The sequence below is a fragment of the Epinephelus lanceolatus genome, chromosome 4, assembly GCF_041903045.1.
Source record: "Epinephelus lanceolatus isolate andai-2023 chromosome 4, ASM4190304v1, whole genome shotgun sequence".
Lineage (NCBI taxonomy): Eukaryota > Metazoa > Chordata > Actinopteri > Perciformes > Serranidae > Epinephelus > Epinephelus lanceolatus.
Genome location: NC_135737.1, coordinates 14,410,702 through 14,435,171, shown reverse-complemented (window position 1 = coordinate 14,435,171; position 24,470 = coordinate 14,410,702). Strand labels below are relative to the sequence as shown.

Genomic DNA, 24,470 nt, shown 5'->3' with positions numbered 1-24,470 from the left:
TCCCCTCATCAACAACAACACAGTGCTATTAAAATAAACATAATACAATATAGATTAAAATAAGTGCATAAATAGAAATTAGATTAAGATAAAATTGCCCGTTCCACAGTCCAGTCTAGTTGTGGCTAATGTGATGTGTGTGTAAGTGTGTGTGTGACTGTATGCAGGAGGAAAGGAAACATACTTATTATATTATATTCCATTTCTGTCAATATATCCCCCTAAACCCTACACACTGGAGCTTTAAATCTGAGATATTTTGAAAACAAAACAAACAAGCAAAAAAAAAACAGGAGCCTTACTGCAGCATATCAACACTACCATGTTATTATTATTATTATTTTTTTTTTTTTTTTTAAAGATATTTTTTGGGGCATTTTTTGCCTTTAATGGACAGGACAGTTAAGTGTGAAAGGGGGAGAGCGAGAGGGGATGACATGCAGCAAAGGGCCACAGGCTGGACTCGAACCCAGGCCGCTGCGGCAACAGCCTTGTACATGGGGTGCCTGCTCTACCACTAAGCCACCAACACCCCCCATGTGACTAAATTAACTAAACCTCCAGTTTCCTCCCACCGTGACTCATACGCTTCTCCATCTGGCATGGACATCATTGTTGATGTAGTCCTTTCACTTCCCCTTGATGAATAAAGGTTAAACTCATGTCACCTTGTCAAAGCTAAAGTTGATACTTTAAAGTAGTAAGAGGCCTAGAAACCACAGCAGATTCATTAATCTGGAGCCCTGTGTTCAGTCAATAACATCATTACTCCTTTTGCCCTGTCAGGCCTGTGCAAAGAGCTCCATGATGCTGCACAGCTATGGCATGCTGCTGCCCTGTGGCATTGACAAGTTCCATGGCACCGAGTACGTGTGCTGCCCCGCCTCTCGCGCTGGGGAGTCCGCTCCACCTTCCCTGCCCTCCCAGGAGGACGACGAAGAGGAGGAGGTAGAGGATGAGGAGATTGACGAGACCGACCTGGATGATGAGGATGCCGTGGAGGACAGGTGAGCAGTCTGTGGCTGCATGTGGCTGTGTTCATGATCATGGCATGTCTTTGAAATATTATGAGGGTAGTATCCGCTCTCTTGCGAAGGGCAGGTAATACTGGCCATCTGGATGAATTAAAGTGTTGTGACATTGACCTATGGCAGCTGTTCTGCCTTGTTTGATAAATCACCCCTCTTCCTGGCTCCCACCCCTTCGCTTAATCACCACTGCCTCCTCCCCTTCCTCAGTGAGACGCCAACTGATGAGCAGCCCACACCAAAGGAGGAGCCAGTGCACGAGGACGAAGACGAGGACGAGGAAGATGAGGAGGAGTACCACTACGTCTACGAGGACGAAGAGGCAGATAAGGAGGACGAGTATGAGAAGAAAGAGAGCAGCAAAATGTCAGAGAGCTTAGATGAGGACAAGACTCTGCAGGAAGTCAAAGGTTTGTAATGAGTTGTTTTAAATTATAATGTGCTATCATCCCTTCTATCTCTCTCTCTTTCTCTCTCTCTCTCCCTTATTGGCACTTTGCCTGCCACTTAAATATTATCTATTAAATATAATCAAACCTTTTTAACTTTTAAACTATCTGCAGTTATGCTTAAATCTCTGCCAGACTGTAATTAGATAACTGAATGCATCAGCAATACCCTTTTCTACAGCTCAGAGCAGACTATGATATACTGTTCTGCTTTATAAGAGTACAAGGACAAATCATCCTGCCTTATATGTTGCCAAAATTCTGCTCATGTAAAGGAGTTTAGTTTAGTTTTAATTAATCATATTTTTTTGATGTAGCAGAGGTAAGGAGTGTTAGTTTTCAGAGTGTTTGTAATTGAGACTGGAATTAAGTGCTGCCCCCAGAGGCGGGATGATCTAACAAGCTGTCCCCTGGCAGCGGTGTGCACCCTGGAGGCTGAGACCGGCCCCTGCCGTGCCTCCATGCCCCGCTGGCACTTCGACATGAGCCAGAGGAAGTGTGTGCGCTTCATATACGGGGGCTGTGCCGGCAACCGCAACAATTTCGACTCAGAGGAGTACTGCATGGCCGTGTGCAAGCGCCTGAGTAAGTCTCACCAGACAGAGGCCGGTTTGACAACACCCCTCTCTCTCTCTCTGTTTGTGTCTTTGCTGCAGACTCTCTGCTGAACACTCTGTAGGATAATATAGGTTTAGTTTGTCACTGACTTATAAGCAGAACATCTGTTCTGCAGTCTTCAGCTGTTGTTCATCAAATTTCTACAGCTGTTATTACCATGTCACCTTCACCACAACAGTCACAACATCATACTCTTTTCCTTTATTATTCCACTGATATAACAAGTGCTGCAACGAATGATTGTTATGTGTCATTTTATTTTGAATTAATTGTTTTGGCTGGAAAATATTGCTTGTTGCTTATTTTGTCAGGGCAACACTTCAAAAGCTAAATATATCTAATTTACAGTAATTTGAAACGAAGTACAGAATCTTCACATTTAACAAGCTGGGAGCAGATTTTGTTTGGTATTTGCCTCACAACTTTAACGTCCAGTGTGTAGGATTTAGGGGTTATATTAGCAGAAATTGAGTATAATATAATAAGTATATTTTCTTAAATGTATAATCACCTGAATACAAGAATTGTTGTGTTTTTATTAGCACAGTATGAACCATTTATATCTACATAGGGACCAGGTCCTTGTCCACGGAGTCCGCCATGTTGCACTTCCGTGTTTCTACAGTAGCCCAGAATGGACAAACTAACAATGGCTCTAGACAAGACCATTTACGTTTTTGCATCGGCCACCACAGTTCACATGGTTAGCATGTTTTTTATATATACATGTATGTATATATATATATATATATATATATATACACACACACACACACAAGACTGCTTCAGTCAGTGTTTTACCAGTTAAAATCACCTGTTCCATTTGTTTTGGAGAGGCAGGGACCTCTGCGAATAATTTGGCTCCCTGTTAAAAACCTAAAATCCAAAGGCAAATTAAGAATATAAGAATAAGTGTTCAGATACACTGGAGAAATTTCAGCTGGTTGCAATCCGCAGTCCTCACCGCCAGATGCCACTAAATCCTACACACTGTTCCTTTAAACAGTTTATCCAAACTGTTGCTTATTCATTTTCTATTATTCATAGATTATATAATTAATGGTTTCATCACTGTATCTCTAAATAAAATGCCACTTTAAAATCCAGTTCTTCATAAGTAGATGTTTTCATTCTTTTTTTTTTTTTTTTTTTTTTTTTTAAGACAAACATTGGCCCATTAGTTTTGGTTGATTCTCTACTAAAATGGAACTGTTAAAATATTCAATATTTACTATGTCAGACATAAAGAAACTAGGCATATATAAATATAGGCTTTATCTAAATAATTAAATTACTTAAATAGAATATAGGATACTATCTTAAAGAGATCAGGTTGTTAACTCCAGTGGTCCATTGAATGCTTGCTCAGATTCATACTCTTTTTTTTTTTTTTACTTTGATCAGAATAATCATACTTTTGCCAATTTTAGCACGTTATTTCTTTTAGTCAGTGTCTACAGTTGCCAATATTTAGATGGTGTTAAACATTTATGTAAATTGGCTTTGTTTCTTTTTAAATGGGAAGGGTTCTGTAGAAAAACATGTTTATTTTACTCAAAGTAATGCATCAAAAAAGTATGATTTTGGCATCAGTACCAAAACTATCATACTGGAGGTAATAATGAAGAATTTCAAATAATACCCAGCTTAGCTGTCACTACAGGTCAAGACTTCCAAGTAAAATTTCAATTGGGATACGAATTAGAATTTAAGTAAAAACTCCAAAAATACCAAATCAAAAAACATGACATTCTTCTTCCCTCTTAATTTAGTGTTCATTCATATGCATGCAACTTCAAACACACTTTTTAGAGTTTTTCTTTCTTCTCTGTTGTCCTGTCAGTGTTAACGTCTGCCATTTGTTTTGTTTCTGTCTGTCTTTCAACAACCTGTCTGTCTGTCTGTCTATCTGCTCACAGAGCACTGCCACTACTTTTGCTAGAATCCCATCAGCATATGTCAGCAGGCACCTTTTTTTGCACCTTTCAATGACTCACTTTTCATCAATTCAAATGATATTCATGGTCATAACTAATTGGATTTTTCATTATTATTTCAGGAAATAAAATGACCTTAGGAGCTGAAGCAGTAATGTTCAAAACAGGAACTATGCGTTTATCTGTTAACCCGTGCCTCTTGTTTTTGATGGTGAAGTGAAACAATGAGGTCTCTTCCGGTTTGCGAGCCTGAAGCGTTATTGTTTTTGGGAGTTGCAGCGGCACAGGGAGTGAGTCCTGCGTGACTGTATAGAGAGGAACCCAGAACACAGCCCTCTGGCCTCGCCCCAGATGACCCAGCCGTCAAACACAGAGATATTTCCATTAGTGTTGGAGACGCGACCTGTCAGCAGAAAGCCAATGGGAAGATGAAAGGAATTCAAAAGGAAAGACTGTCAGATTCTTTTAAATTTATCAGAGTTACTGAGGGTGGAAGAACGCTGATGAGAGTGCTTCTGTGAGGATTTTTGTCCAACTTCAATCTGTATTCCACTTTCGACTCTCTTTTCCTCTCTGTGCCCAGTTGTCTGTCTGTCTTTGTGTTTCTGCCTACCTGTGTCTGCCTGGATCAGCCAGTGTGCCTTTCTGTCTTTCTGTGTGTGTGTGTGTGTGTGTGTGTGTGTGTGTGTGTGTGCGTGTGCGTGCCTGTCTGTTTTTCTGTCTGTCTGTCTGCCTGGTTGCCAGTTTGCAGCCCTGCCCGCTCACCATCTGTTATGAATTTGCAGCCATGCCACCTACTCCTCAGCCCACCGATGATGTGGACATCTACTTTGAGACCCCAGCCGACGACAAGGAGCACAGTCGCTTCCAGAGGGCCAAGGAGCAGCTGGAGATCAGGCACCGCAACCGCATGGAGAGGGTGAGTTACCAGATGAAGACAGGTCAAATAATTAAAGAGCAGAAAGTATGATTTTTACTGCTTAATTGCACAGTATGTACATGATCTGTGGTGTTGATCAATACCAGCTAATTAAATAATATTCTGGCTTTTAAAACAGAATCTGTTTCTAATCTACCAAAATCTGCAGTAGTTGCCTAATAACAGCCCTTTAGAGCCAGAAAGTACAAAACAAAAGCAGTTACATTTACAAAATGAACAGAACATGGCACTGATGAGGTAAAAGCTATTGTCCTTCACTGATTTTCCTAATTAAGGAGGAGTCATAGAAAAAAACAGGCAGATTGGTTTGTTTGACTGAACTGTAAAATGAGGATTAGTTTTGCATCAGTGTTTCTCAGTAACTGTTATGCTGGTTGTGACCTGTTTTTGCTGTTATTTTGCAATGGGATTAATAAGAGGAAGAAAGTTGAAAGATTTGACAAGTAGTAAGAAATAGATTTTTAAATAACTCAAATGATAGTGTAACTTTTTTTTTTTTTTTTTAAGACTAAAATTTATCTTGAGCTTGTTGGGATGCAGCTGAGAGTAGCTGTTGAGAATTCAGGGCCACAAAATGTGCCAGTCAGTTTGCTTGCCAAGTTTTCCCAGAATTTGAAATTTTAAATCCAAGAATATGCTAAGGACCAAAGTCATATTTTAAAGGCCTTTGCACACCAAGTCCATATTTTTTGTCTGAATCTGCTGAACATGTAAAACTAAATACGACCTCATTTTGTGTCAGTCAGTTTCACACACTGACTCCAAAACTTTCGTTCACAGTATCATTTCATAACTGATATAGCCCACTTTTAACCAGTCAGATAGCAATATTCATATGGATGATGATGACGAGAAGGAGGATTTAATAGAGGATGACAACTGCACACAGACAGAGAGAGAGAGAGAGAGAGAGAGAGAAAACAACAGTGTGGAGATAGAGAGTAAGGACAGGTCAGCCACTTCAGGTAGTCGCTGTGCCAAATGCAAGACGTGGGCAGACAGTGGAAACAGCCAGGAGAGTACCTCCGGTGGAGAGAAGCAAGGGAGGAAAAACGGCTTTCCATTTAGTCTTGTGATGCCAGTTTTCACAACATTATAACAATGAAGTGGATCAGGCTTATCATGCAAGGTTTCTCTGCAAAACAATTTTCATCTAATGACGGATTTAAAAAAATGCGTATGAAACATACAGAATTGGTGTGCAAAGGCCTTAAGGGTTTCTTGCCTATGTGCAACAAAAGGCTTTCTTTCCCATCTACATTTACAAATATTACTGTTTTACTCACTTTGAGTGAACAGGTGCAGTAGGACCACCTTGCTTCTCACTTCATTTCCATCTCTTTCATTCCAGGTAAGAAAAGAGTGGGAAGAGGCTGATCGCCAGGCTAAGAACCTGCCCAAGGCTGAGAGGCAGACATTGATGCAGGTAAGACACTGATCCTTCCCCCTGGGAGTCCCCCTTTGTCCCTTTGTTTGGGTGGGATATGATGGCTTACAGGCCCTGGGTCCCTCACTGCCTGTGCCATTAAAGATCCCTTTTCCCCGGCTGCTCTATCTTTATCACTCTAAGGCTAAATTGGGGCACTGTCTGAATGGGGAGACTTCTAAATGAGTCCCTAACTCCCTTGACAAGCCTGAGAGGCGACATGAGTGAAACTGAGAGCTGTTTTTTTAAGTAGAAGTCAAAATAGCTCTGTGGTGCCAAACTGTTTGAGGTGCATATACTTATTTATCTGTGTTTGTGATTTTGTTTGTAGCACTTCCAAGCCATGGTGGAGTCCCTGGAGGAGGAGGCAGCCAGCGAGAAGCAGCAGCTGGTGGAGACTCACCTGGCCCGGGTGGAGGCCATGCTGAATGACCGACGCCGTCTGGCCCTGGAGAACTACCTGGCTGCCCTGCAGGCTGACCCCCCCAGGGTAAACACCAGACACTGGCCTCTGAGAGCATCTTTTATCCTCCCCTCACCTCTCTCCATCTGTCTATTGCTTTTTCCTTTCCTCAGTCGATGTGCAAACAGAATCACACACACACACACACACACACACACACACACACACACACACACACACGCACTTATGTCAGACCACACTCACACCTGACACTACTTATGGCCTGTGGCTAATCTCATATCCTGTCAAAAGACTCTCTGCCAACTTGCAGTTCATCATGAGGAAAATGGATTATTGCAGCCAAAAAAAACACACATCCCAAAATCCTCCATGAGCACAAAGTCAATCACATTTGAACCCACTGCTATAATCCCTGTGTTTTTTTATTTTTAATTTCTCTTATCTAATAGACTTTTGATCCTTTTGCCAGCACACAGTTTGGTACTCTGTTGCAGGGTGCTGGTTGCCTCTCTAACCACCAGTGTTGGACTTATAACCCAAAAAGGAAAGACTTAAATATTTCTGTTTTGTACTCTTTTCGAATGTAATCATGCTGCCTGACCTGAGAGCAGTAATGTCTAATCCTGCTTCTGTTACACCTCAAAAATTGGTAGTTGCATCATCTGTGGTGTGATGCTATTTCAGTAGGTGCTGCAGAAGATTTAATGTCATGTCATAAGCAATGGATTTTTTGCACCTCACATTTGACACCGTTCTTGTCATCCTTCTGCTCAGATATATAAAAGATGTGCAGAGGAGAGAATAATTTAACATTATTTTTCATCTTTAGTCGCACAAAATGTGCTCATGTCTGATGACAAGCTCACTGCTAATTGGGTATGTGGGTCATATTATTTCATCATTTTGCGGGTTATCAAATAAAATCAAATAGACCTGAATCTGATGAAATCTGGATACATTGAATGAAAACATTTAAAGGGAACGAGAAGAATAAACATTACTTTAGAAAACAATTGATTGTTAATATGACTTAATAAAAGACATAGCTGTCATGTCACTTATATCCACGCAGACAGGAATGTTGTAATATTTGCAGTATTACACAGAATCGGTTATATGGCTGTGTTTCATTTACCCAACACTCTCTTCTTCCCACTCCATGTCCCCCTCAGCCCCACCGCATCCTGCAAGCTCTGAGAAGGTACGTTCGTGCCGAGAACAAGGACCGCCAGCACACCATCCGCCACTACCAGCACGTCCTGGCTGTGGATCCTGAGAAGGCTGCTCAGATGAAGTCACAGGTCAGTGTTTTAGTCCTGATGAGCAAGACTAATGATCACCTGATTTAACTTTGGGGGAAAAATACCCATCGCAAGTGCCTATGGCCCAAGGTGATGTCTGGATGTTGCTTGTTTTGTCCAATCAACTGTCAGATATCCCCACATTTGAGTTGCTGGAACTAATGAATGATTGGCATTTTAGTTAGAATTGATTATCTAAGATTCATACATTAATTGATTATCAACTGTGGAGTCCCTTTGATTCATCAGTTTGGTCAATAGGTCCTGCCAATAGTAAGAGTTTTGCATCCTTCCTGAGTCACTTTTGATGTATTGTATTAGAGCCTGTGTCAGTACATCTGAAACCTCATGCAGAGCCTACCCAAGATCTCACACTTCTCCTATTCCCGCTCAGACAGAGGAGGGATAATGATGTCTCAGCCTGCTCCTCTCTGCCCTGTTTCAGGGTGTGTAGGAGGTAGAAAGAGTGTGTTTCTCTGAATTGAGGCCCAGGAGGGCTGAGTAGGCTCGTCTAACGGAGGGAGGGCGGGTGTTTCATTCACTTAAGCCTCAGCCAAAGATTAACATTGCGCAGGTCTTGTGTAATGCTGGACTCTGAGCCACTGCACAGGGATTTGGCTGGAAGCTCCTCTGTTAGATGTACTTGCCTGTTTGTGTCAGTGCCCTTCGACACCATTTATAGTGATCCTCCACCATTACAGATAACACAGCAGATGGATGAAATAATGTAGTGAGGAGGGGAAAGGACCAGAGGGTTACTATTTAGATGAATCATGGGACCTGGGAGGCGGCGAGCTTCTGTGCTCAGTCATGGGAAGCCAATCTGTATTGTTGTGCTCTCACTGTGTTTTATTTGTCAAGCCTGTGTACTTCTTCACTCAGCCAATCCGGCATGTTCAAATTTGCATTTTCAGTTTTTGCAACTGTTTGTGGATTTGACATGTGTGTGTGTGTGTGTGTGTGTGTGTGTGTGTTCTAGTGTGTTACAAAAGAATTCTTTGTAAATAGAAGGCTTCCTGGGCTTTATGTAACTTTGTTATTTGACTTAATTAGGATCAAGATTATTCTTTGCTTTTTTTGTAAGTTTCATCTCTCTAGTTTAGTAGAGATTTCCTGATGAATTGACATCTCTACTCCAACACTGGGACATGTCATTTTCTTAATGAGGATTGTTTTTCAAACATGGACAAAAAGGTGCCACAGCCGCTGCATCTTGCCTTTAATGGGAAAGGTGCGTCATTGCCATCTGTTGCTGGCTCTGATGCACTGCAGCCATGTGTTGGAAGATTAAAACAGTCGATCATCATATTGGGAAAAAAACACCAGTTACCTGCCAAGAGCTGGTCAGCTTTGTCAGTAGCTGGTATTTTTTTATATTCTGCCAACCACTTTGGCAGCTGAAATGTGGAAATATTCCTCCTCTCTAAACATCATATTGCTGGTAGAAACCATGAAAGCGACTGGAGATTTTTTGGAACACACAAAAGTTTTGTATCTGTTTGATCAAAAGAGTTTGTTGTTTTACCCAGTGGTGATCATTGGGGCTGACAGGCAGTAGATCCTGTCAAGTTGGTTCAGAGCTTCACGACTGATTTGAATATTACATGCAGCAACTTGTTTTATGTCTGCAAGTTGGCTGACTGTGAGCTAGTCTGAGCTCATCTTAAGAAAATATGCTCTCTAGCAGAAAGCACATTTCTGACACTTCTGTTTACATCTGTGAACATGAACAACTCTCTCCCCTCAGAACATTTATATTCTGGGTGGAGAACAGCTAGCTGTCTGTAGTCTCATTTGCAGTGTATAGTCATTTATTACATTTATGAATTTTTACTGTGTCTTGGCTGCACAGATTAATCATATATATATGTACTGATTTGTAGTTGTTTCTATTTGCACATGTGACATTGGGGTAATGTTTGATGTTGGTAATTAAATTAAGGTTTTTCTAGTACATATAACAACTTCTTCTGCTTCCTTATCATCTTCTGTCTTCTTTATTGTGTTCTTCATTGTTATCTTTTGGTTTGGTTTGTATTTTCTCTTCCTGCTGACATGTTTCTGAAGATAAATTTCAATCTTCTTATATGCATTATCTGATTGCACCACTATGTTTTTTCTGCTGAACATCGCTTCTCTGTGCAAATCTCCAAACAGGAAAGCCAAGACTGTAAGCTGTGATTCTATTAGATGACAAAACTTGTAACCTCACCAGTAAACCAGTAAACCCCCCCTGAAACAGTAAAGTTTCAGGGGGATTTTCCAGGATAAGAGTGTATTTTCTGGTTCATTAGTATTAGCTTTTGAATAAATACTGTTGGGATGAACATTTTATACTAATAGTTGGCAAATCACTATGTAATTAGTTGTTACTAGATTAGTGTTGAAGCAATTATTCACTTAATGGATTTGTCATATGCTATAAAATAAATGATGTATAATTCATCCAAAAAAATCCAAAAAATTGCCTCTCCAATGTAATGATTTTCAGCTTCTCTCAATCTTATATCATTATAAACATAATTCAGTTATGTTTTACATTGTTGTTCAGACAAAATAAGCATCTGGAACACAAATCCCTAAGCTCTGGGAATTTATAAGAGCATTTGTCCTTGTTTTATAGCATTTAAATGAAATGAATAGTTTTATCAGAAATGGCAATAAATAGCTACAGTCCTGGATATAAATGGTAACATTGTGCATCAAAATCTTGATCATTTTGTCCTTTTGTATTAAAATTTCCAAGATCCTGGGAATAAAAAACATAATTTCTGTACAGACAATTAGTGTTGTCATCATAAAGCAGGATTTTGGTTGTAGTTCACCTTGTTTGTCTGTTCTTCCAACACCAGGTGATGACCCACCTGCGTGTGATCGAAGAGAGGATGAACCAGAGTCTGTCACTGCTCTACAAAGTACCTTATGTGGCCGAAGAGATTCAAGATGAAATTGGTGAGTTGTTTTCAGTCAAAAGCCCCTAGGCAGCTTGAAGGAGGAAAGGAGTGCTGAATAAGAATGAAGTGAAATGAAAACAGTGATGGAGTTTGCATGTGTCAGACAGATAAAGCCAATACATCACATTTCCTCTGACCCTCAGTGAATTGTTTTGCTTAAATTTGATGCAAACTGACAAAAAACTGTCTTCTCTTTGTACAAAAAGAAACACAAATATTGGAGGACACTGGCAGACAGGCTTAAGCGCTGTCTGTAAACCAATTATCAGAGACACCACGAAAAGTATTGTCTTTTTCTCAGTATGAATTTGTGCAACGGGATTTCATGCAGTTACTACTCTCTGTTTTTAAGGGTCTCTGCTCACCAGCTCTCATTTTTACAATCAGATCTAAAACTGGAAAATGTATTTGGGCTGTATTCATCTCCAGTGGTACAATTAAAGACAGGCAATGTCCAGCATGTTTTATTATTTCCTTTTGTTTCCTTTGGTTCATTAAAGGAACCCCAGCATGGTGTTGCAGCACAGATTAAAGTGGAGCGGGTGCAGTGACAGAACTGGGTCACAGCTTTCACCATGCAGCATCCTGTTGGGAGATGTGCAGATTTACACGGAAAATAGCTCTCAGAAAAATACTAATTGGTAGTTAGCAGAAACAGGAACAGACGTCTCTCTTGCAGCAGCTCTGTTAACAATAATTGGTGAACCTCTCAGTCTGCATGTTGCTGCCATGTCCCAGGCTGACAGGTGTTAGCACATGCCAGGCTGTCTAATACTCTGTCATTTGCTCTTATCTGCAGACGAGTTACTCCAGGAGCAGAAAGCTGACATGGACCAGTTCCTGTCGTCTATCTCTGAATCACAGCCAGATGTCACCGTGTCGTCAGAGGAGAGTGTAGAAGTCCCTGTGTCTGAGGGCAAACCCTACCGGCCTTTCCAGGTCACATCCTTGGGGTCCCGTACAGAGCCAGAGGGTGAGCAGCTCCAGCCTCAGACACAGTCACAAGCAGCATCATGAACAACACTTTGGCTGTGTGGAGAACAACAGGCCATACACACAAGTCTCTCTGAAGGGCATTAGTGACGAAGCATGCCAGAATTGTTCCACAGTTAGGGAGAATAGGTTTACATTGTATTTTATGCCGATGCAAATGTGCTATGGAGCCATGGGTTTGGACTTGTCTGTGCTGCACAGTTTCCTGCGGCCTACCCTTCAACGCAGCACTACTGAAGTTCAGATAAATGCACAAAGCCTCAGGCTTTGGTGCTGAGCTGCAGCCAAAAGCTTAGGGAAAAAATGAGCAGTTATGGCTCTCTACTTTGTCGCATTTGTACCAAACAAAAGATTGACTCCTCAAGGGGAGAAAAAAGTAATGGATGGAACGCTTCCAGCAAGATGGAAGGCAAATTACAAGTAAATCCCCAAGGAACATTTAATATACATGCCAACACCCCAGAGGGCTTAGACAGAGCAAGCCAGTTTTGAAATGGCTCCCTTTTTTTGTGTTTGGTTAAATTTATTTTCAGACTTTTCCCTTCTGGACTCTTTTCCTAATCAATTAACACATCTTGATAATCCTGCCTTTTTCTTCTCACCTAAGTTAACTCTCTTCTCTCCTTCCCCCTTTTCTATTTTTTTTTTTCTGTTGCTCATTTCTAACGCCAAGGCGATCTATCAGACTCCCCACGTGCCTTCAAGAAAGGTTGGTGCCTCTGTTGCATCTTGTTTTTCCACTCCCACTACACCCCTGCTCCTCATCTCCCATTTTGTTCCACTGTCCTCCTTTCCATTGGTGCAATCTGGGATCCTCTCTCCCAACATTTCTATTTTATCAAAAGCCATCTGGTGGTTGATTTTCTACTTTTTTTGGATGACTCACATGGGCTGCGTGGTTGGGTTTCAGTTGCTCTCGTGCTTTTCATCATACTAGGATTATCACCTCATGCTGAATAGCAAAGCAGTGGCTTCTAAGTCTGGTAGAGATAGGTCCCAGCCAGCTCCCCTCTCAGAGACTCTACAGGTGTGTGTTCATTGTCATCCCGTCCTCTGTACATTTGTCAAACTACCTGCTTAATTATTCCTCCTCCTGCACACTCATTCCCCTCATCAGTCGCCCTTGTCCTGACAGGAGCTGTGTGATTTAGTGGCCCTGTCTTAGGCACAGTGTTTCCGCTGCTGACCCACAGCCCAATCTAAATTGGCCCAATTTGTCCTCCAAGACCTGAGACAGGGATGTAGTTACGTCACCTGTTTGGTCTGATCTGGGCTTAACCTTGTGATCTTACTCATTGAACACAAAGTAACCTTCCACTAATTGTTGAATCTAAATTATATATTGATTTTTTTGAAAATGGATGTGCAACCTTACCTGCTGTTTTTTCCTTAGAACTTTGTATTATATGTCCCTTTGAATTTGCTGTTGCTTTTAGTCCAACCTTAGAGTTATAGAAAAAAAAGAGAAAATCAGCAACAAAAAAACCATCATATTTTCAATATTCTGACCCAGCTAATATTTGGCACATTTGCCTGAGGAATGACCCAAGCCATCAGTCGTCAAGCATCTATTAATGGACTGGTTGTTTCAGCACTTTTTCAAATCCATGCAGATGAGAGGTCACATTCCTCCCATAGAGGTCACTCCCATTGTGCTGTGTGTTATTGTGGCTGGCTGCAACACTATTTGCACCCTGCAGTACCATCTGACAACCTGCCAGGGTTTATGATGTCACTCCTGCTTGAGTGAGGCTTGTAAACACACATCATTGTTCCTCGCTCAATCTAAAGGCAGTTGTGCTAATCTTAAGCATTTGGCATTGGCTTACTAGACAATGAGCCGATGCCAGACTCATTGCTGCTGCACATCGCTCAGGACCATGCCCTCACTGCCCTGCTCGCTCTCTCATCTCTCAACTCTTGATTTATTCATGGCATATCTGGTGTGTGTATATTAATAGATCCTATGCCTATTCCAAAACCATCAGTCTAAGATGCATATCTGTCACTCTGGTCCAGTTTTTGGTTTAGCCACTTAGTGAAAATTTAGGTTTTTTGAAATTATCATCTAATAAAATCTCAAGGAACTATGAAGGATTTGTAGATGAGAAACTACAGTGATGCAGAGTTTGGTCCATGAAATTGTAGATAAATGAGGGATGCAAAATGCCAGGATGACTCCTAATTGTTAAAAAGGGTTTTATTTAATCAGTCAATGGATGTTTACAGAGCACATTGAGAGGGGCCTTTGTAGAAAATAAGCGGTCAGTGTCATGTTGGCGTCACAGTGCTCACACTGTGCTGAATGGAAGAAAGGGCTTTGTTGTCACCAGTGCACTAAGGAGACTGACGCTGTGAGGAAAAGAGCTGGATACCTATGTGCTGTTCACCATCAATATCACCATCCCTGTTTGTTTGTTTGTTTGTTTGTTTGTGCTGCTCTGCTGTTATTGACTGTGCCCATTCCCCTCCTGCAGGCTCCGCCATGTCTGGTTTAGATGGTCTGATAGGGGCCGAGGAGAGAATCATCAACAGCAAACCCAAGATCAGCGACAATGTGGTAAGAGCTTCACTGTCACTTTATCATTCTGTTTGTGCCTCAAAACTTTTCTAACTTGCTCAACACGTGAACTGAGAGCAGCGTTGTTAAAGCGAGAAAAATTGTGTAAAGATATTTAACTGTATTATCTGCATTAAATATCTTACAGCAGACAACTGACTTGACAGCTTAATTTTATCATCATGACCTCGGTCCAAAGCAGTTGAGCTGATGATTGAAACTGATATACAACGCTTTCACATAGCTCTCTTAAGTTCAGCTTTTAATGAGTCAGATTATTCCAGTAACTATGTTGTCATAGTTACAACTATCTCACACTAGGCTATTTGCGTGTCTCTCTCCGGTCTCTGCCAATCGACCCTCATTCAGATCAGCTCCACACTTTGTTCAGCAGTCATCGCATGCTAATTTTTTTTTGCCAGACACACCATTCCTCCTCATGGATTTTCAAACGATGCTTGGCCACTGAATGTGTGCTGTGTTTTGCATGCTAATCCAACAACACCAGCTGCAAAGCTGTGTATTTGTGTGTGTGAATATGAGTCATGCAAGTTTTTGAATGCATGCATGTTTCTTTTTTGGAGTCTTCTAAGACGGAGCAATCTGAGGTTAAAAATAACAAATGATGGTGATACCTAAAATGCCTGTTGGGATTACTTTTTCGTGGGAAATAGACTCTGGACTGCTCTGTCTCTACAAACAGTAGATTTTGTTTCTGCCTCCTGAACACACCCACTTCCACTCACAGTGCTTCTTCTTTAGATTAGAGCTCTCAGTAATGAGTGGCTGACAGTCTGTTTAGAAAGACATGCTAACTGTGTGCCTAGAAGAGAGTCTGTTGTTGATGCTTGCAAACCCCCTCCCTCTCTCCTTCCAGTTTGTACAAGACAGCTCCAAGTGTATCATCACCCAAACACAGATAATCTTTACAGTTTACTTTGCTGCACATTCACACCCTCTTGCTTTCAACCTGCCTATCTCTCTCTTTCTCTCCCTATCTATCCCCCCCCCCCCCCCCCCCCCCCACACACACACACACACACACACACACACTCCATCGCACACACACATTGTGGTGAGAGTAACTTGGGCTCCCCTGTCTGTGTTGACAGGTGATTGATGAGTCTCTGGATGTTAAAGAAGTGGTTTACAGTGCAGAGAGAGTCAGCGTTATGCATGATGATGAGCTGGTGAGTATAGCGGTGCCCTCCACAGGGCTCTTTGGGGAACTGTAGTTATAAGTAGTGGGGAGAAGATGAAAAAGAAGGAGGGAGTGTGGGAGTGTGCAAAGATACTAGTTCTGCAGCTTAATTAAAAAAACAACAACAAAAAAACACAGCTTTGGAACAGATCCCGAATCCCCTCTCTTGTTTTTTTTTTTTCAGTTTTCTGTTGAGGCTAATATGTTTTGATGATTTCTGCATGGGTGCATGATTGTTATGTGATTGTATCTGAATGTACACATTGGAAATCTCAGTGATTATGATATGATGAATGTGAATCCACACAAACTGAGTGTATTCAGTTTATGTGTGAAAATCAGCAGTAAAAAGAAATTCCCCAGAGGCTGTCTACATATGATTAGTTTGTGTCATATGTGCCAGACTACATTGTGAAGATGAGTGTAGGTGACTGTGGTTGTGTGTATATACTGAATTGGCCAAGATATTACACAATCTTCCACAAAGACACATTTCATGCATGTGTACACACTATTCACAAGTCAATCACGTCTTACAGATCCTCTGCCAAAAAAGGGTTGTTGTCCCTGTTTCACTGTGGTTTTATCAAATAATGTGAGAATAAAGGGTTAATTCTCATTTACTTCATCTCCCCATTTCAGAGCTACTTTGAGAAAGATTAATCTCTGAAAGGGATATTTTTACCATCCAGGCCTGGCAAAGTTAAAATCAATTTACCTGCAGAGCATAAAAATTCAATTTCATTTTTCACAAATGCTTATTTTTTCTTGTAAATAAGATAATGTGTCGACCTGGGTGCTAATTTTATGTCTTTCCATCATGATTGTTGATCATGATAACAATTTACTTATTGCCTCAGCTGTAGATATTTGGGAACATGGATTCTAGCAAAAACAGTTTTGATCTGTGCAAGGAATGTGAGCCTACCACAGCTTTTCAAAAGAAACTAAAATCAGCAAATTAACAGAAATCATTGCAAACAGTTCCACCCAGTTTGAGTCTGACTGAAAGAAAACCCAGACGGTTGTGCCTTAGAAATCCCTGCAGCTGTTTAAGTGAACAGCCTTGCATATCAGATCAACTTCATGCATGTTACAGAATTAGCAGGAAACACAAGAAGATCGTTTGTGTCAGTATATTTTCAAATAGAAAAAGTTAAATGTGGTTATTAAAGGTCCGGTGTGTAGGATTTAGGAGGATATATTGAGAGAAATGGAACATAATATAATAAGTATGTCTTCTTTAGTGTATAATCAACTGAAAATAAGAATCATTGTGATTTTTACCTGATAATGAGCCGTTTATATCTATATAGGGAGCAGGTCCTCGTCCATGGATTCCACCATGTCACATCGCCATGTTTCCACAGAAGTCCAGAATGGACAAACTTAACACCGGCTCTAGACAGGGCCATTAGTGTTTTTGCATCAGCCACAGTAGTTAGAAGCCGGCTACCGGTTAAAACCTCCTGAACAATGAACACTTAAGAAAACCAAACTGGGATAAGTATTAGCTGGTTGCAACCTGCAATCCTCACTGCTCGATGCCATTAAATCCCCCTAAATCTTATACACTGGACCTTTACTGTTATCATGATCACTGGTCATGATCAAAATATTAATTAATCCAAAGGCGAATCAAAAATATGAGAATAAGTGTTCAGATAATTTTTTAGATGGCTGGATGGGAGCTTCATTTAAAATAATCATATAACCGCATGATAACAATAATTTGTACGTCTATTCAGCTTAAGAAAATAATTAATATTACAGCAACTTTTTATTGCTTCAGTAGTCAGCTGTGTATGTATTGTCTCCTTACTGTTGCTCTCTCTGTCTTCCTCTCATCCTATCTCCCTTTTAGGAGACCTACCGCCCCCTGGGAGAGGACTTCAGCTTCGGGAGCAGTGCACTGATTGGCTTGCTGGTGATCGCGGTGGCCATAGCAACTGTGATTGTGATCAGTCTGGTGCTTTTGAGGAAGAGGCAATACGGCACCATCAGTCATGGCATCGTGGAGGTAAGCCACCTGTTATTTAGAGCAGAGTGTGGAGATTTGGGCAGAGGATGTGAACCACACACACTAGTGCTCTCAATGAACTGCTGTCTATCTCATTCCAAGAGTCAGATTTAGATTAAATTATCAGGGGTTATGTAAATGGGGCATGGGTAAATGCAAGGCAAATTAGATTATTGTCTTGGCAGCATTTGCATACGACACACACAGCATGTTGTCAGTGTGTTCTGCCCTTGTTAAGGTCAGCCTAAGAGTGTTGTGTGTCTGACTCACAGGTTGACCCCATGCTGACACCAGAGGAACGCCACCTCAGCAAGATGCAGAACCATGGCTACGAAAACCCCACCTACAAATACCTGGAGCAGATGCAGATCTAACCAGAGCCTACAGGGGGCGCTGTGGAGTCTGACAGAGGACAGCAACCAAGGGGAAACATACTACTGACCAATAACATATGCTATTGTTAAAATCATTTGCATACATCCAAACTCCATTTACTGGTTTGTTCAAAACAATCCTTAAATAATGCTACTACTTCTACTACTGCTACTATTGTACTATAGAGCTCTTTTTGATCATGTTTCTTTTGAAAAGGTGATGTATCTGCCATTTTGCATTATGGAAAATGTGATTCTGCAGATTTCTCTGTAATTATCAATACAGCTATCTCAGATCAAGATGTATAACATTTCTTCAGACATTTTCTTTTTATTTTTTTTGAAAGTGCAAGGCAAATCAAGCAAAATTTAAATGTCTTTGAGTGGCCATCATCGAACCGGCATACCTGACTACACTTCACTTTTCCATCATCCAAGTGTCACTCATGCAGTTTCTGATGGTTTCCTCAAAAAGAATTGGTGTTTTATTTTGTTCTTTTTCCTCTCAATAGATTGCTTGTATATGAAGGTTATTTGTACCAATTAAAATGTATAGTGAAACAACAAATGAGAAAAAAATGAAATCATGGATTATTTACTTTTTGTTCTTTGTTATGATAACAGACAAAATATACATATACAGTTTAAATATATATAAGAATAGATGTTTTTATTCCACCTTTTTTTCCCAGGGAAGAGGTTATGAGTCAGCTTAAGGTTCTTAGCTTAGTGGTCATGAGTTGTGTTTGCAAGCACACTGTCAGAAAAAGTCGGGAAGGTGAAGGTGTGCACAGACCCCCAGCTCAAACACATTACACAAAACCTGTTCTGAACCCTTACTTACAAGGTGAATGTGATAATATATCCCCTCCTACACACACAAACACAACTTTTTATCAATAGGGAAACAGCATAAATCAATAGATTAAATATACCTATTGACATGTGTTACATAGTTGAATGTATCATGGAAGCTTTTTTTCCATACTATGTACCTGACAGGTTCCTATGTGGCTTTGATTTTAATGCACTGTCACAAACATTGTGACAGGGGTGATGACACGCTACAAACTGACAAACAAGTGAAGTTTCGTGTTTGTTTTTTTTGTTTTGTTTGTATTTATTGTTTTTTTGCACAAATTATCTGAAGCAAAAACCGAGTACCATAAACTTTGAAACAAATTTTGGGGATGATGTAACACACGCTTTTGGAGCAACTGTTGGCTTTGCTGGTCATAAAGCATAGAACAGTTTGATAAAGCAAATCAGGGCCGGCACAGAGGCACCAACATAAGCAGCTGCTTCGGGCCCATCTGCCATCAGGGGCCCCCGATTTGAAGTGAAAATGTACAAATTTTAGGGGTGTTTTATTTATTTCTTGGATCACAACAAATGCCAAAAAATTAATTTTTTTTCTTAATCTGAATATACCAAATTGGGGTATTGTAAGGAATAATTTTGGTGGGTTTTAAAACTTTTTTTTTAGGATATGGGGAAACCATAACAAATTTTGTAATCTGGATTTTGGGATTTGGGTACCTGCAAAGGCTTAGGCCGGCCCTGGATCAAAGCCAATTGAAGACAACTTGGAGCTGGAGGGCTGTGCAGGCAGACAGAGACACACAGAAAGACAAGGCTTGGAGAGCTGGTTTCTGAGAAAAAAAAAAGAAGCTAACTTATGTATTTTTACAGGTAGAGAATGACACAAACAAGTAAACTGAATCCTTGAATCCTCTTTTCTCTCTCTCTCTCTCTCTCTCTTAGTATTGTCTTTGTATGCCTGTATAGTTGATGTTGCAATCATGGCTTTTTTCCGGAGGATTACCTGTGGTGTGCATTGTTCTTATATGAAATGATATGATATATATTTTTAAGTTTGTTTTCTTTGTTTTCTATTTTTTTTTCCTCTTCCTGTGACAGTATCTCTGTATGTGACTGTCTCACTATGCACCCAAACGGCTTCAATCTTGTAACTGCCTGCTTGATTGTGGGAAGGGACTGGGAACTAATATAATATGCATATTAGTGATTTGAAAAAAATTGATTGACACAAAAGGAAACAGATTTATGGTTACAGGGGGGATACACATCAATAAACTCACAACTTCCATATGAATGTGTCGTCTTTTCGTAGAGACAGATAGATAGATAGATAGATAGATGTGTGAGCATCAATAATGTTGCAACTGGAAAAGGCAGAGCTCATTTTTACCACTTTATATACTGTATGGTAGCTTAATCCATAATAGTAGGTTATATTTTGTATTGATAATATGAACAGTATTCAGCAGCAAAAATCAGTAACTAATGTTAGATAAAAGTAGTGGAGAAAAAAAGCACAATATTGGCTTTGAAAATGTAGTGGAGTAGAAGCCTTAAGTGGTATGAATGGAAATAATCAATGTACTTCAATTTTGAGTAAATGTACTTAGTTACATTTCACCACTGAAAATGGTAAGGGGATTTTAGGCCAGGGATGAGAATTATAGGGCTTCAGTGAACAATTATTTTCATTATCAATTAATCAGACAATTATCTAACAATTAACTGATAGCTGTGTAACATCTTAGAATAATAGTAAAATTCCCACCACAATAGGCTTTATTGAAATTAGGCCTACTATTGAAGTTATTTTTCTGAGCAACTACAAAACCACAAAATGTTTTTAATATCATAAAACACGTATTACTACTACTACTACCACTATGATAATAATAATAAGAAGAATACTTGTAAAATCAAATGATTTTTAAATAGTTGCCAATTATTAACTTATATGTGTTCTGTATTTTATACAGAATAAGTGGTGTTGCTCAGTTGTATCAAACTGCCCGTAATACAGCGGATTAAGATGTAATTACCGAAAATTGGAAATATTGATTCATAGTATCCCCACAGATGAGGGGGATTTGTTTGAGGATGGGTGCCGTTTACTCAATATGAAACTTACGGCTCACCGTTGGTGATTCAACAGTGAGTCATAGGTACAGCCCACAAAAAGGCAGAAGCCAGGATAAGATCACCTGACTGATACTAAAAATAGGCTGTATGAAACTTTGACTTTATCAGGATTTGACAAAATGTTTTAAATATTTGAATTCATTTATAACTTCTTAAGATTGTGTGCAGGCTAAAATACAGCTGCTTCAAAACGCTCATTACAAATTGAATTCTTCCAGCATTGTAAGTATAATAATCGAGTTAACAGCGTGGTTTGTTATCTCCTCTTTTTTCTACGTAGTCATTTTCCCATAAAAGGTCATTTAAAAACATTAAACATTGTCCTCACCTGTGGTAGGTAAACAGGAAGTCGCTACAGGTGCGGGGTAGAGACACGCCCGCAGAAACCTGAAGCTCCCGGAAAAAGTTTTCCCTCCGCTGTTGCGTTCAGTTGCTCTCCTTCTGAGTCACACGCGACATATTGAGGTCAGACAGACATTCGTGAACATCTCGACCGAAGAAGACCCTCCTTATAAGACACCACAAGAGATTTTTGTTCGCTGTAACCTGATTGTGGTTTAGATTTTTTTTTCCTCGTTTTTTTTCCTCGGTGGAAAGGTGGAGGTTGGATTCAGACAGACACAAGAATCATCTCTTGGCGACTAGGCCTGCAGGTTCACCTCGGAAAACAGCCAGTGGGCCGCACCAAAAACTACCACAAGTCAAAGAAATAACAAGAAGAGGAGAAGTTTGGGAGAGCTTAAGTAGTTTAAGTATTTTTATTTTAATTTTAGCAGTCTGTGCGGGTGTTGAACCCTGATGGATTACATGGACAGTGGACTGAGATACATCCCAAAGTCGGTAAGAAACACATACTAATATACAGTCCACAAGTCATGCAACATAGGTGCAGGCTCTGTTTTGTCCTCTTAAATGTAGAATATGTGTTTGGGTTTTTTATGTAGGACTTTGGGTGTTACCTGAATCACCCTCCCTCCTAACATTGGTACTTGATTGTGGGGCAGTGTCAGACAGGAAGTGAACTAAACTTACATAGAAACAAACTTAAAAGATGAGTTAAAGTTAGTGTGAACTTACAGGTAAGTATCCGTAACAAACCTGTCAGACATGAAGTAGTAGGTCAGTGTTTTCATTCCACACATACACATAATACTTGAAAGGATGTTCCTGTAAACAACCATACAATTCTTTTAACAATCTCTGCCACTCTTATCACCAGCACACCGTTTTGCCTGAAGACAAACATGTTACTAAGTGAAAAAGAAATCCAGCATTTAGAAGCTGAGAAAACCTGCTTTCATTCCTTTGCCAAGCTTCTGGTTCTTTTCTGATTACAGGCTGTGCCGGCATTTTAATTTGGTATATTTGGGAGGTGAGCCTTTAAACTTGTTAATCCCATGTCATAAAAGCCCAGAAATGTTTACATTCATGAGAGCAAAAACTTCCTCTGAGGCTTCACAATCCCCCAAACGTGTTATTTTGATACAAGAAAATCTATGATCTGCACCTGCATCCTAAGATACATATGTCAGATAATTTAAACATGAGCAGTAGCTCTTGTGAAAATACCAGGAAACATTTATGTAATCTTTGTTCTTTTGCCCATGGTACACCATTCCACCAAACTGTCTTGTAAATGTAACAGGTTTTTTAAATATTCTGCTGCACTAGCTCCTGTTCTCTGCTGCCTTACTTTCAAGAAGTTAGCACAATGAAAAATGTATTAAGGCATCTTCCCACCAGCAGTATACAGTAAATGATACTCCAATTCCCTACCACCCTTTAAATAAATTCAGAGCTTTGGATAAAACCTTTTTAAAATAGTTATTCTCTCTGTCGAACTTCACTGAGCTTCATCAGAGAAGGTCCTCAGACAGCCGGCAGTCTTTGAGGGGCTGACGCCTGAATTCCTCCAGGTTCCTCCGCCCTGTTGCGACTTGTTGACTTGAGTCCCTCTCTTCTGTACACTACCAATCCCTTAAAGATTACTTCACATTATCCCAGTGTTGTGATAAATACATGGCAATTTGTGAAAAAGGAGGATCTGTCCTAGGAGCAGATCTGAGGTGTATTCAGTTGCAAAGTTGCTGTGTTGTGTTTCGGCCATTGATAGTGAGGCTGAGTAATAGTTTAATGCCATTTTGAATATATCATGAATACATGATGTTTATTAAGATTTACAATTCTGCTGTCTATAACAATAATAAGCAAGTTTCTGTTAAAGATGGACAAAATTAGGTGTGTGACGTGTTTAGCAATATCATTGGAATATTTCAGAATTTTGTGTTGTGATTGTGTGTTTTTTTTAAGATAATTACACTGACTGAACCACACTGATACTGTTTACAAGCTCACTAAAGATTTAAACTTAAAGATGGTTCGTTTGAAGAGTCATGAGTCATAGTTCCAGTCATGATTCTGGTTGAAACGATTTGATGCCAGAAAGCTTCATTTTGTTAATATGGAGATGGGGTGTTGTGTCATGTTCTGTTTCTTAATTTCGAATCCATCTCCCTTAGATATGTAGCTTTAAAAAAACACCCCAGGCAGTGAATGCATTATGTATGTAATGTTTGGATAATAAACAAAGCAGAGGCACGCATATCTTTGTCACAGACTCTGCAGTGAGCCTTAAATGGCAGATGTAAAAACCAGCTCTCAAAAAAATAAATGCTGCTGCCGGGCTATCCTAGACACAGTAAAATTAGTTCAGTTATTAAGCATTAGTATCAGGTTTATACAGGCGGAAAGAAAGCATGCGTGTGTGTGTGTCCTTGGTCTACATTCATAGTTTTGCACTTTGTAACTTTAAAACTTTCACAGAATTAAAGTCATGGGAATCTTTTTTGAGTTCTTTTAAACAACATCCCAGAGCTTGTAAGATTTTTTTCTTTGTCATTGTCCTGTGAATTAGTCTAGTTTTTTATGGTCCTTTTTAATTTTCTACTACAGTTCAGTAAGCACACATTCTTGTGTTCCACTTCAGACCTGCAAGTGGTTCACTCCCAGCAGGTTTGACAGGATTTTACATTTACTCCCCCCCCCCCCCCCCCCCCCCCCCGCCCCCGCCCCCCGCTCTGTCTCACCTCTTAAGGTGACTCACACACAGAGATCACTTCTAATTCATTAACAGAACCAGACATTGAAACTGTCCTTTCTGTTTTTTTATGAGTTCATTTTTTTTATAAAAATCTTAAGATTTCTTTCCCTTAAGAAGTCATAAGGCAAAGAAAAGAATTTGGTCATATTTCAGTATGTATTTTCACAATTTCTCTGGTTGAGAA

The 24,470-nt window shown here is 40.1% G+C and overlaps 2 protein-coding genes across 7 annotated transcripts in view; both read left to right on the top strand.

Annotated features, from left to right (window-relative positions):
• aplp2 (amyloid beta (A4) precursor-like protein 2) overlaps positions 1–20,335 on the top strand; it is a 62,050-nt gene extending 41,715 nt beyond the window's left edge. The window contains exons 5-18 of one of the 6 annotated variants that reach the window (XM_033630974.2): positions 787–1,007; positions 1,239–1,438; positions 1,895–2,062; positions 4,818–4,951; positions 6,324–6,398; positions 6,730–6,888; positions 7,995–8,123; positions 10,976–11,075; positions 11,877–12,050; positions 12,744–12,779; positions 14,548–14,630; positions 15,743–15,820; positions 17,696–17,851; positions 18,124–20,335. In XM_033630974.2, the coding sequence (XP_033486865.1) occupies positions 787–1,007; positions 1,239–1,438; positions 1,895–2,062; positions 4,818–4,951; positions 6,324–6,398; positions 6,730–6,888; positions 7,995–8,123; positions 10,976–11,075; positions 11,877–12,050; positions 12,744–12,779; positions 14,548–14,630; positions 15,743–15,820; positions 17,696–17,851; positions 18,124–18,225 (1,815 nt within the window). In that variant the 3' untranslated portion in view covers positions 18,226–20,335. The remainder of the gene's footprint in view (positions 1–786; positions 1,008–1,238; positions 1,439–1,894; positions 2,063–4,817; positions 4,952–6,323; positions 6,399–6,729; positions 6,889–7,994; positions 8,124–10,975; positions 11,076–11,876; positions 12,051–12,743; positions 12,780–14,547; positions 14,631–15,742; positions 15,821–17,695; positions 17,852–18,123) is intronic. The other 5 variants (XM_033630978.2, XM_033630975.2, XM_033630976.2 and 2 more) reach the window with 5 other exon arrangements.
• A 1,250-nt stretch (positions 20,336–21,585) lies between these two features.
• Positions 21,586–24,470, top strand: part of st14a (ST14 transmembrane serine protease matriptase a) — a 17,408-nt gene continuing 14,523 nt past the window's right edge. The window contains exon 1 of the mRNA XM_033630985.2: positions 21,586–22,026. Within this exon, the coding sequence (XP_033486876.1) occupies positions 21,985–22,026 (42 nt within the window). The 5' untranslated portion in view covers positions 21,586–21,984. The remainder of the gene's footprint in view (positions 22,027–24,470) is intronic.